At 47.3% G+C, this 12,500-nt stretch overlaps 2 protein-coding genes across 2 annotated transcripts in view; both read right to left on the bottom strand.

Annotated features, from left to right (window-relative positions):
- The window catches only part of il6r (interleukin 6 receptor), a 10,458-nt gene extending 9,548 nt beyond the window's left edge, over positions 1-910 (bottom strand). The window contains 1 exon segment of the mRNA XM_084471793.1: positions 615-910. Within this exon segment, the coding sequence (XP_084327919.1) occupies positions 615-705 (91 nt within the window). The 5' untranslated portion in view covers positions 706-910.
- Positions 911-2,269: 1,359 nt separating this feature from the next.
- The window catches only part of atp8b2 (ATPase phospholipid transporting 8B2), a 38,066-nt gene continuing 27,835 nt past the window's right edge, over positions 2,270-12,500 (bottom strand). Inside the window, exons 21-30 of the mRNA XM_084471497.1 lie at positions 12,226-12,331; positions 10,977-11,568; positions 9,127-9,310; positions 7,202-7,425; positions 6,811-6,894; positions 6,474-6,719; positions 6,035-6,173; positions 5,506-5,636; positions 4,480-5,070; positions 2,270-3,970 (exon numbers count right to left, since the gene is read on the bottom strand). Coding sequence (XP_084327623.1) covers positions 3,902-3,970; positions 4,480-5,070; positions 5,506-5,636; positions 6,035-6,173; positions 6,474-6,719; positions 6,811-6,894; positions 7,202-7,425; positions 9,127-9,310; positions 10,977-11,568; positions 12,226-12,331 — 2,366 coding nt within the window. The 3' untranslated portion in view covers positions 2,270-3,901. The remainder of the gene's footprint in view (positions 3,971-4,479; positions 5,071-5,505; positions 5,637-6,034; positions 6,174-6,473; positions 6,720-6,810; positions 6,895-7,201; positions 7,426-9,126; positions 9,311-10,976; positions 11,569-12,225; positions 12,332-12,500) is intronic.

Here is a 12,500-nt window from a genome sequence, read left to right as displayed (position 1 = left end):
GTCCACTTTAGCACAACAAGAACCGACTCACACAAACAATCCACCTGCCTGGATCATCTGCCCGCACACACACATGAACACACACGCAAACACAAATAGACACACACACACACACACACACACACACACGAGTGAGCACACACACACGAGTGAGCACACACACACACACACACACACACACACACACACACACGAGTGAACACACACACACACACACACACACACACACACACACACACACACGAGTGAGCACACACACACACACACACACGAGTGAGCACACACACACACACACACACGAACGAGCGAGCACACACACACACACACACACACACACACACACACACACACACACACACACACACACACACACACACACACATCACACACACATCATGTGCAATGACAATAAAGAATTATATAATATTCTATCAATTATGTTGTCTATTATGTCTTTAATTGTATTTTACTACTTTACTACTACTTTAAAATTGCATATGACTCCTACAAATAATGCAATTATTCCATAAAATCGCACAAGCCTTATAATATTTCTTATAAAAAGTAAAACAGGCATCCCTATTGCTTGTTCATGTTCCGATGGTTGAACTCACCTTCCTTAAGACACGTTCCCTCAAAGTAACCGCCGACCGGAGACATGCAGCCCAGAGCGGCAGCACAGAGCAGCGCTGCGAAAACACGCATCTTCACGCATCCACACGACCGCCTTTAACGTTTGAAACTCGTTGGAAACTCGTAAAATAGGCTACTTGTTCTGTTACAGAGGTACATTGCCAGTACAGCAGTAACAAACATGTTGGTGATTCTTGTTGAGCTGATAAATACAGCCGGAGAGTCGGTGCGTAGAGCCTTGTTTCCTCTTTCCAGACCGGCTGGGTTGTGAAACACTGGTCTCTGCCCTCTTCCCCACAGCACAGCAGCCTGGCTTCTTTTAATCTAGAGTTGCAAAGACGAAATTGGCTCATAGCCATGGGTGCAGATCCTGGGGGGACGGGGGGGACATGTCCCCCTCAATTTCTGAAAAACATGAATTGTCCCCCCCCAATAAAAATACCCTAAATTATTCAAAATTGAACAAATGTATTTTCAGACTTCACATTCTTCACATTTTTGATTCACATCTAAAAATAAATGATTGAAATGGTGGAACAAATGATGTTTGACAACTCCACATTCCATCTCTCCTCCACTACAACGCAAATGAACGGGTAGTTTCTTACACAGACGCTGATGACAGCAGGCTTTAAAAAAAAATGACCCCCTCAATCTTTCTCTCAGCTCTTGAAAGTGGCTGGGGCTCTGGTAATTTGCTGCAGAAGCAGATTCCTTTCTGTGAGTAATTTTAATCGAAAGTATAATACTAATACTATCATACAGGATCTCTTCTTCCAGGGAGTCCTGGAAAATGACAGATGAAAACAAACAAGGAATGATTTTATATAAATTTATGTCAATTAATCAGATTTTGTTGGGTCAACTTGTGTTGTGTTTATTGTGCTCTTAGAACTGTGTTTGTTTACCAGCATAACTGGCATTGTAAAAACATGATCAGTTAGTTTACACGACTTGGTTAGGGCTTCATATTTTGATATTCATCCATATCAATTAATCATGCATAAAGTAGTCCCATAGACTGGGAGAAAAGGAAGATGGTGAGAAGAATTGGGGATCTGGGAGGGTTGGAGGGAGGCAAAAGATAAGAACATGAGTAGACATTGCATGCCCGAGACCCTTAAAATTATGATTTACTAATATAACAGTTAAGTAAGCAGTGATACGTGCTGTTGGCTGTTTAGGACAAATAAACAAGAAAGGTAAGCACAATAAATAATTCCCTGTGCAGTACTTTTTGAATGATATGGTGAGCCTCTACAAAGTTGTGATTTATGGTGGCATGGCATGAGTTGCATACAGGCAAAAAAAAAAAAAAAATCACTTTTGTGTCCCCCCCAATCCTGACATCGGATCCGCACCCCTGCTCATAGCCCTATGTGTAAAAAGGAGAAAAAAATTTTTAACATACTTTTTACCTACATTGACATTTAACCTACATTAATATAACGATAGGCCATTATATAATTCAGTTTAAAAACAAATGCTGTAAAACTCCTGTAAAAATGTATTCATTATTTTTTTATGTTAATGTATTCCTTGTCTTATAATCCTTATCATCATCCTCGTTATCATTACTATTATCATTAACAAACAATGATCATCCTATCCATGACATACATAAGAAACGACTGGACAGAGTTGCAAAAAAAGGTTTATTGGGTTGAGTAAAAATAACAAACAAACTCCAGGCCATACTAACCTCAATGAGCTTTATTCACCACACCAAGCCTCTAGGTATTCTTTACTCCCTGACCACACCAAGCCTCCACTCTCTAGCTATTCTTTACTCCCTGACCACACCAAGCCTCCACTCTCTAGGTATTCTTTACTCCCGATCTGCTTCACATGTCGCCTCATTGGCTACCAGCTGTAGTAGTAGTAGAGTGCACGGCGATCTGATCTCCGCTTATCAATGATTTTGCCACTCGTCTATTTCTGGGTCAGTACTTGACCAAAGCATTTGTAACACTGCATATTTCCCCTGCTGTGTGGAAGGGTCACGTGATGAAATAGTTCTCAGCCAGAGTCGGGGAGTTGGACTTCAGCTGTGGTTCATTCCAATCTTTAAAAAAAACCTAAAACAAATGTGAAGCACCCTTTATTACACGTGTATAGGCCTACTGATTCCACAACCTTCTCATTTCTCCAAAAATAAAAGCATATGTCTCGTTATTACATGTTGTCTTTCTGTTGCCAAGCCACATATACATGAACTTAATTCCCCCTAAAGTATGGCTTTTTCTGAAATGTTATCAGAGATGCACACCTTCCTCCCCCATTATCAGCACCCACGTACCCGCTTGAATCGCAAAGCAGGTTGAAAGGCGATGAGAGAGAGCGCTCCCCTCTGGTCTGGCCACAGTGCTGTGTTTCTCTCATCAATGTGATGCATATGACCACGAGGCCGCGCCAGCCGAGGTAGGAGCAGTGTGACAGACAGTGAAAGCCTGCTCTTGTTGTGTTCAATACATTTAAAATAACGTTCTCACTGAGAACTACAGTAAACACAGACTTTAAAACCCCCACCCCAGAGGTGTACACCTGTAACTGACTTAAGTGGACTATTAGGCTTATTCTGACGCATCTATAGAACTGTTGCAAGCCAAAATATTTAGCAAAAATACAATTTCTACGCAATGATCCACATGTTCCTAATGCTGCCCTCACAGCAAAAACCTGTACAATAACCCGACTGGGAGGGCGTATACATAGAGCGACCCTAGAGGTATTTTCCAGTCAATCTAAATACGGCAATGCTGCATCGGGTCAATGGAGCTCGTCTGAGGTACCGCTTGCGTGGGAGAAAATGCTAACTAATTTTATCCAACTCCTCTTACGGGCTTTAAAGGTTTACTATCTGTTTCATGAAATGTGGTTATGGCTCTGTCATTTCATATTGCATCACATTTGTATATATGCTTGGATTGGAGGGAGGGTAGTCAAGATGAATCCATTTCAATATGTTGTGGCATCAAGGGGATGATATCACATTAATCATAGCCTTTACTTAACAACCCTCTCTGTTAGATAAATAATGTTGCAAGTGTTTCTGAGTTCATGTTCTAGCCGCACACAGTGATCGCGCCGGAAATAATATTTCGAGCTAATCCCCAGTAGGGAAACGTATTCAACTCTTCTCTCAGAGTGGCTTTGCTACGGGGCTATATCTGCTCTTTGTCCACAATCATCATGGACTGATCCAGCAGCCGTCTCCTCCCACACATTCCAGGACTCTTCCCCGGCTGCACGGCCTCCTCTGGGGTCCCTAGCAGAGAGAGGGGGGGCCAGGGCTGCTGGAGCGAACGCCAAGGCTCCTCCAGTTGGACAGGGCCTCCTGTTGGACAGAGGGGAGAGGGGAGGGTTCAATGTCAGCCAGGGTCCTAACCAGCGACCCTAGAAGACTAGAAGACAGGGAGTGTGATCCACCATGAAGCTTCACAGGGAGTGTGATCCACCATGAAGCTTCACAGAGAGTGTGATCCACCATGAAGCTTCACAGGGAATGTGATCCACCATGAAGCTTCACAGAGAGTGTGATCCACCATGAAGCTTCACAGGGAATGTGATCCACCATGAAGCTTCACAGGGAATGTGATCCACCATGAAGCTTCACAGGGAGTGTGATCCACCATGAAGCTTCACAGAGAGTGTGATCCACCATGAAGCTTCACAGGGAATGTGATCCACCATGAAGCTTCACAGGGAGTGTGATCCACCATGAAGCTTCACAGAGAGTGTGATCCACCATGAAGCTTCACAGGGAGTGTGATCCACCATGAAGCTTCACAGGGAATGTGATCCACCATGAAGCTTCTGATCAATACATCGAGAACAGCAGATCACCTGCACAGCTCCAAGACTGAGGGTCCAGCCCCCCGCCTCTCCCTGTGCCGAAGGGCCCGTATCCCCAGGGCCCCCAGCGGAGGGGCCCTGAACGGGCTCTGAGGTGGGGGGTCTTAAGTGCGACGTGGAGGAGCCGGGCTGGGCCTGGAGCGGGGAGGGCGGGGGCGTGCGGGCCTCCTCCTCCTCTATGGCCGCGTCCTGGGAGCCCCCCAGCACCGAGGGGGAGTTGGACAGCGGGGGCGCGGCCGAGCCGGACACGCAGCTGGGGGCGGGGCTGCTGTCGCCAGAGGCGGCGCCGGGCGGGGTCGGGGCGTGGCCGTGCTTCTTCTTGCGCAGCGTGTCGATCCAGCTGGAGCTGTGGCGCGAGGCGAAGGACGCCAGCGCCAGCGAGGACAGACGCATGTTCTTGCCCGACGTGATCAGCTCGCCGAAGCCCTCCTGGTGGGCGAAGGCGTAGCCGGACCTCCGGGAGCCCCCGCGGGCCCCCAGCCGGCCCTCCGACGTGCTGCCCGCCGCCCCGCGGACCCCCGCCCCCCCGCTGAAGCACACCGCTTTGCGCTTCTTCTGCCGCACCAGCTGTGTGTAGCGCACCTGCAGGGAGTGATGGGGGCGGGTTAGAATATCTCTTCCAAAACTTCTCTTTCCAAAACTAGACTCTAGACTATTACATTTTACATTCACATACTTTTGCCAGTTGCTGCCAGAAAATTATTTCTGTCACCGTCAGAAATCCTGACAGGAATCCTGATAGGAATCTTGTCAGGAATCCTGACAGGATTAAACATGCTACTGATGACTCTTCCTCTGGTTAGAGCAATTCAACTACGTCAAAATTGGCGGTGTTCCAGAGCTCATGAGGGTAATGACATGCACTCTGTACACACACACACACACACACACACACACACACACTTCTGCATGCATGTGTGTGAGTCAGTGTATGTGTGGTTTGTCTAGGTATTTGTACAGCGTGTATGTGTATGTACATGTATGTGTGTACATGTGTACGTGTGTACGTGTGTTTACCGTGTCAGACAGCTGGGGCTTCAGGTCAAGCTTGAGGAAGCGGAACGCCAGAACTGGGACGATACAGATCACTGTTGCCAAGGCGATGGTCAGCCATACCACCGGCTGCAGTAAAGTGCTCTGTGCGCTGCCTGGAAACACAGACATTCATTAATCACACCTTAATTAACCCTTAATTACACCAGCGCATCACGTCACGCAGTGAGGCCTAACCTAGTTTACTGTGGTTGATTCTTTTCCAGAAGGAGTGCCATCTTAAGCTGACTCATCCGTACTTCTTGGGTACAGCGCTGGTCTTACATCACAGGCGTAGCCAGAAGGGAGCTTCACCTTAATTAACACCTCTCCAAACCTGAAGCTACACGCCGTAGGTCAACAGGGCGCAGGAGAGGCACAGTGTACCTCCAGCGTCTACTCTACACTAGAGGTTGAATCCAACTTTCATCTGATCTGACCGTGGGTAACTGCTTTAACGCGTGTCCTGAACGTCTCGCCGAATAGGAAAGGAGAAAGGGAGGCGGGGACTGACCGACGAAGTGGAACTGGTTGGGGGAGGAGCTGAAGAGAGTCTGGCTGTGCATGGCCAACATGATGCTGAAGAATAAGCCCAGCGAGCCCCACACAAACACATGGTTGATGACCGTCCAATAGCCTGTGTCCAGAGCGATCTGCACACACACACACACACACACACACACACACACACACACACAGAAACACAGTCGGAAACAAAGGAGGGAAATTGGGTTAAGTATAACTGACATCCATTCACAACAGAATCCACAAAGTTAAACCAAAGATCGGCTCAATCCCTTATTCTATTCTACTGTCACTACTTCATCTTTGACCTTCATACACGTCAAGGACGCCACCAGGCGGGGCACCTGTACCGGGACACCAGGGGGCATGCACCCAGAACCCTCTGCCGGGACATCCCAGAACCCTCTCTACACCAACCCTCGACCCACCTGGACGCTGACTACGATGACCAGGGCCGTCGCCGTGGTGACGGAGAAGGTCTGGTAGTCAGCCAGGGGCTCGGCGGTGTCCTGGCTGGCGTCGGACAGCACGGCGTAGGGCACGAAGAACAGCACCAGCGAGGTGTAGATGCCCTGGGAGATGCAGATGAAGAACTCGCGCTTGTTGAACAGCAGGTTGAGCTGGCCCGGCTCGTACAGCTTGGGGTACTCCAGGCTCCGCCGGTCCGGGACGTCCTGTGCGGAGCCCGGGCACACATGAACACGTGAAGTGCACTCATGACGTGGAGAAAAACTGCTGCACTGTGTTGTACCCGCCTTGACGTACCTGGTCAAATATCCCCATGGCGAGCACAGGTAGAGACGTGTAGAGAATGTTGTAGAGCGTGATGAAGTACTGGTCATACACTGTCTAGATTTGGGACACACAAACACAGATGCACGCACGCACACACACAAAGAACATGTCAGCAGTCCAACCGCTCAATGCCTATGTAGTCGTTCAGTCAATGCTGTGGAGTGACTCACAGTGAGTTAGCGTACAGCTCATTAAGGAGCAGGAGCGGGTTATAGGGCATCTGGCCCAGGGACGGCTACAGGTAGACTGCAGGGATCGAACCAAGTACCTGTCGGCTGGGAGTCGAACCCTATCCACTACACTATCAATGCCCCTCAAATGAATTTGTCAATTGTCTGTCCCACCCCTTCTCAAAGCAGACCTGGGCGGAGAACCCGCAGAAGAAGCCGAACCAGAAGTGCACCATGGTGAAGGCAAAGTTCTTGTAGAAGAAGTAGCAGAGGAAGCGGCACATGCGCAGGTAGGACCAGCGGCCGTGCACCAGCAGGAGGCGCTGCAGGAAGCGGAACTGGGCAAAGGAGTAGTCACTGGCCAGCACCGCCTGGATGCCCTCCTGACCCGAGATCCCCACCCCGATGTGAGCACCTGGAGAGAGGGAGAGAGAGGGAGGAGAGAGAGAGGGAGAGGGAGAGAGAGAGAGAGAGGGGGGGAGAGGGAGAGAGAGAGAGAGGAGAGAGAGAGAGAGGGAGAGAGGGAGGGGGAGAGAGAGGGGGGGAGAGAGAGAGAGAGATGGAGAGGGGCAGAGGGGAAAAGAGAGGGGGAGATGGATAGAGACATCCAGAGAGAAAAAGTGAGGGGGCGATGAGGACAGAGAGGAAGGTGTATTTGTGATATTAACAACGATGTAAACGAGGAGAATGTGAGCGAGGAACGGGAAGAGGCTCCACAGGGGCCCGTTGTAAATGAGGCTCACAGGGGCCCCTTGTAAATGAATGTGGAGTCGCTAAACACCTTGTGCTTTTTAAGTATAATTCCACTCAATGATTTATTTTAACGCCAGTAAAACAAGAACCGCTCAGCAGTTAGGTGAAATATGTTTTTTAGGGCGCGCGGCATCCGGAAAAGTCTGGTTTTTGTTAAAACTAGCTGGGGCTAGAGCAGGGGGATGTCACAAACAAGGTCAGAGGAAAGTCATTGAGACAAAGAGAAAACAAACAAAGCAGGGATAAACCAAAAACATATAAAAAGACCAAAAATCTGTTTTTATATGTATAATGGTCTAAATGTGATTACTTGGTCAATGTTTGAGTGAAAAATCATAAAATGTACTGTGGTTGAGTCAGAAGTAGAGTGGGAATGATGCCGAATAATGTGGATAATGTGTGCCTGGATAATGTGTGCCTGGATAATGTGTGTCGGTGTCTGTCTAATCATGGTCATGTTTCTGTTTTGCTTGGGCAAACAGCACACAGGAGCAGCGCTCTGAACCGCCTGTACCCACCTGATGGGGACACACTGCTGCAACAGGTTTCCTCACCTCCCTCCCGGCCTGCGGTCCCAGCAGAACAACATGTCCTTCTGCTTTATCTGTGGTCCCCCCAGTCCCCAGACTTGGGCAATCGCTGGTGGTAATAACTGTGGTTCCTTTTTTTTTGGTCTCTTTTTTCCCCATCTCTCTGAATTTATTCATTTATTTATGATTCAGAATAATGTACATTTTTTTTTAGCCCTTTGCATTTGTTTTGTAATTTTATGATTAACATTTTTGATAATTTTTTCTCATCTCTCTACTTTCGTCTTATAATGAATGCTTCTTTTTTCCATATGTATATTTTTTTCATATGTATGTATATATATCTTATATATTTATTTGACAACTATTTGGCCATTGGGTTAATTACTATAAACGTGCAAACAGCAAAACTATCTTGGAACCTTTACATGGACTATCCCAAAAAGCTTAAAAGAAAGAGACAACCAAAGAACAATTATATTTCTGTCTTTAACTCTGTCCTGTTTTTCCCCCAATGGCATTTGTGTTAGAGATCTCTCCCTCCTCCCTCTCTCTTACTCTCTTACTCTTACTCTTACTCTCTTACTCTATATTTTAAACATTTATTTTTGCATTTTATGATGAGAGTGAGATAGGAAGATAATGGGAGAGAGAGAGGGGAGGAAATGCAGCAAAGGACCACCGGGGACAGGAATCAAACCCCGGTCGCTTCGAGTGAGCCTCAGCGGTACGCACTCTGCCCGTTGAGCCACCGGGGCCCCTCTCTCTTACTCTGAGCCTCAGCGGTACGCACTCTGCCCATTGAGCCACCGGGCCGCCCCCCTCCCTCTTACTCTTGATCATGCTGACGTCGTTGGCCCCGTCCCCGATGGCCAGGGTGACGGCCTTCTTGTGCTTCTTGATGAGCTCCACCACCAGGGCCTTCTGCATGGGCGTCACCCGGCAGCAGATCACCGCCTTGCAGGCGCACGCCGTCATCAGCAGCTCCGCCTCCATGTCTGCCTCCAGAGCGTGGGCCTGCAGGAAGTCAGGAGGCGGCCAGACAGGAAGGAGGTCACAGTTACTCCTGTTCCTAGTGTGTGAGAGAGATCTAGGAGAGTGATGTGGGTCTTTTTTTGAGTTTTTATATTGCAATATAGGAGAAACAAGTTCACAGCGATTCAGAAGAGTCTCTCTCTCTCTGTACTTCTTCCTATTAGCTATTTGCGCAAAAGCAGTATTAGTTTGAGACTTAAAGAGTCTCAAATTTACAGAAGAGGATTCGGGACACATGTGCTTTTTTCTTGTTGTGTTCTTGTGTGTTCTGAGTTTCTGAGTTCTGCGAATAAAATCGGAATTCTTGGATTAAAGTCAGAATTCTGAGATTAACGTCAGAATTCTGAGAATAAAATCTGAATTCTGAGAATAAAGTCAGAATTCTGAGATTTATATAATTTAGTCTCAGAATTATGGATTTAATTATTTTAATTATTATGATTTAAAACTCAGAACACAAAAAACATCATGTGTCCCTAATCTTGGGTCAGCGTGTGGTTCCCATCCTGTATGTTACAAAGGGATTCTCACTGAACTTGGTTCCATACAGGTAGGCTGTAAGGAATTTCCCTTGAGATTAAAATCAGAATTCTAACTTTAATCCCAGAATTCAGATTTCATTCTCAAAATTCTGAGAATAAAGTCAGAATTCTGGGATTAAAGTCAGAATTCTGACTTTAATCTCAGAATTCAGACTTTATCCTCAGACTTTTAAACTAAATTTTTTCACATGTGGCCCTAATCCTCTTCCGTACAAACAAATACATTTGAACTGATAAACTATTACATGCATACATCATGAGCACGTGATGTATGCAAAGATCAAAAACTGTTTTAGGACAGTGGCTGGTGATTAGTAGTGTCATGTGCATGTTAAATGCACGCATGTATGTGTTTGTTTGCTTGTACATGTGCAGATGTACTTGTATTGATTCTTTTTGATAGTTGGTGTCTGTGTGTATTTTATCATATATGTGTGTTTTAATTAGACTGGGTACCCCCAGCCCGTTCTACCGGTGATTTGAATTCGCCCTGAAGCAGGGGCTGGAGAGGAGCAATAATTTTCTTCCTGTTTCCGAACCGCTTCTACTGGAGTGAATCACCAAGCTGGCTTTTCCCCCTGGCGCGCTATTGGCTGGTTTAACCAGTACGCGGTCAAATCGTGCTGAAGGTGTGAGAGAAAAGTAATGCAGCAATTGCAAATTCGTTCTGATTTGCCTGACTCTCGCACGACCGTCAACCCTATGCCTGCAAACCTGTCGGCGATGCTCATAGGCTTCTTAGCTTTAACAAAAATATCGCTCAATTGACAGTATATACCCTCCACTTTCGTATTAATTTTGCACAACCTGCAAAAAAGGTTAGATGCCATTGCAACCAATTGTGCTGCAAAACAATCACGTTTGTTGACACCCGTCACTCTGCATGCGTCACTCTGTTGGTCGATTGGTTGACTATCCAATTGTGTACAGAGTCATTTGAACTACGCCTGTTGATCACGCCTCTTGTGCTGAAGAAAATGCCAGCAGCCTCCCCAGACCAACGTGCAATCTACGATTGAGCTTGGTCTGGCAATAGCCAGGCTATGTTTTACTGTGTTTATGTGTGTGTGTGTGTGTGTGTGTGTGTGTGTGTGTAACCGTTTTACCAGGCTGTGGCCGCTGATGACCAGAGCAAACTCTCCCGAGATGTTGTCCATGGAGAAGGAGGAAGGTGGTGGAGGTGGTGCAGGAGGAGGAGGAGAAAGAGGAGCAGGAGCATGAGGAGGAGGAGGAGGAGGATCACTCTGCTGTTTCTCCCCTCCTTCATATTCTACTGTTGGTTCATTGGCCCCATTTCCATTCCTTATCAGACAGACCTCACTCCACCCCTCTGGACAGCTGTCATGCCCTCCTCCTCCTCCTGCTCCTCCTCCTCCTGCTCCTTCTGCTGCTCTGCCTCCTGCTCCTCCTCCTCCTCCTGCTCCACCTTCTGTTCCTCCTTCTGCTCCCCCTGTTCCTTCTTCTGCTCCTCCTCCTGCTCCCCCTCCTCCTACTCCTGCTCCTTCTTCTGCTCCTCCTGATCCACCTTCTGCCCCTCCTCCTGCTCCTCCTGCTCCTTCTCCTGCTCCTTCTTCTGCTCCTCCTGATCCACCTTCTGCCCCTCCTCCTGCTCCTCCTGCTCCTTCTCCTGCTCCTCCTCCTGCTCCTCCTGCTCCTCCTTGGGTTTGGGAAAGCTCAACCATGCGTTCCCTGGCCCTCCTGTCGACAAAGACAAACAGAGAGACACTTAACTGAGGTCAACAGCCCCTCACCGGGCCATACACAGAGAGAGAGAGAGAGAGAGGGGGAGAGAGAGAGAGAGAGAGAGAGAGAGAGAGAGAGAGAGAGAGAGAGAGAGAGAGAGAGAGGGGGAGAGAGAGAGAGAGAGAGAGAGAGAGAGAGAGAGAGAGAGAGAGAGGGGGGGGGGAGAGAGAGAGGGACAGAGAGCAGCGCTGCTGTGAGGGACAGCTGTTAGAGGACTGTGTTAACAACAACCAAGGCAAATACAGCTGAGCAAACATGAAAATCACTGAAATGGGACATGTACAAAAATGAAAATAAACCATATATATATGTATATATATGGTTTATTTTATATATATGTATATATATATATATATATATATATATATATATATATATATATAGAGAGAGAGAGAGAGAGAGAGAGAGACAGAGAGAGAGAGAGAGAGCGAGAGAGAGAGAGAGAGAGAATACACATGGACAGTGCAAGGAACATGATTGGATACTAAAAGGCACAGCATAGTGCACTTAGGCTAACGGCTGACAGCAGCAGTGATCCAGAGAGTCAGACATGCAAGGACAATGAAACAAAGAGCCAGACAGAACGATTTGGGCCGGGCATAACGGACGGACCTCAGTTCCTGTCTCACACTCTGCACTGTGTGGCCGTTGACGATGAACACCTCCCCCATGTCGTCCGTCAGCATCTTGCAGGAGTAGCCAATGTTCACCGCAGTCTCTGAGAAACAGATCCCAGGTCAAACAGCACACAATGCCTACGGGAATATGGAGGTACTGCAAGCAATAGGTGACAACAAATTACAATGTTAAAAAAAATCTGTACATAAAGGATAACAAATCTAAATAGAATTATACTTTCATTTGGATTTCAGTACTTTGCAGTTGGT

Source organism: Micromesistius poutassou, assembly GCF_964030765.1.
Source record: "Micromesistius poutassou genome assembly, chromosome: 8".
Taxonomy (NCBI): domain Eukaryota; kingdom Metazoa; phylum Chordata; class Actinopteri; order Gadiformes; family Gadidae; genus Micromesistius; species Micromesistius poutassou.
This window is presented reverse-complemented; position numbering and strand designations above follow the sequence as displayed.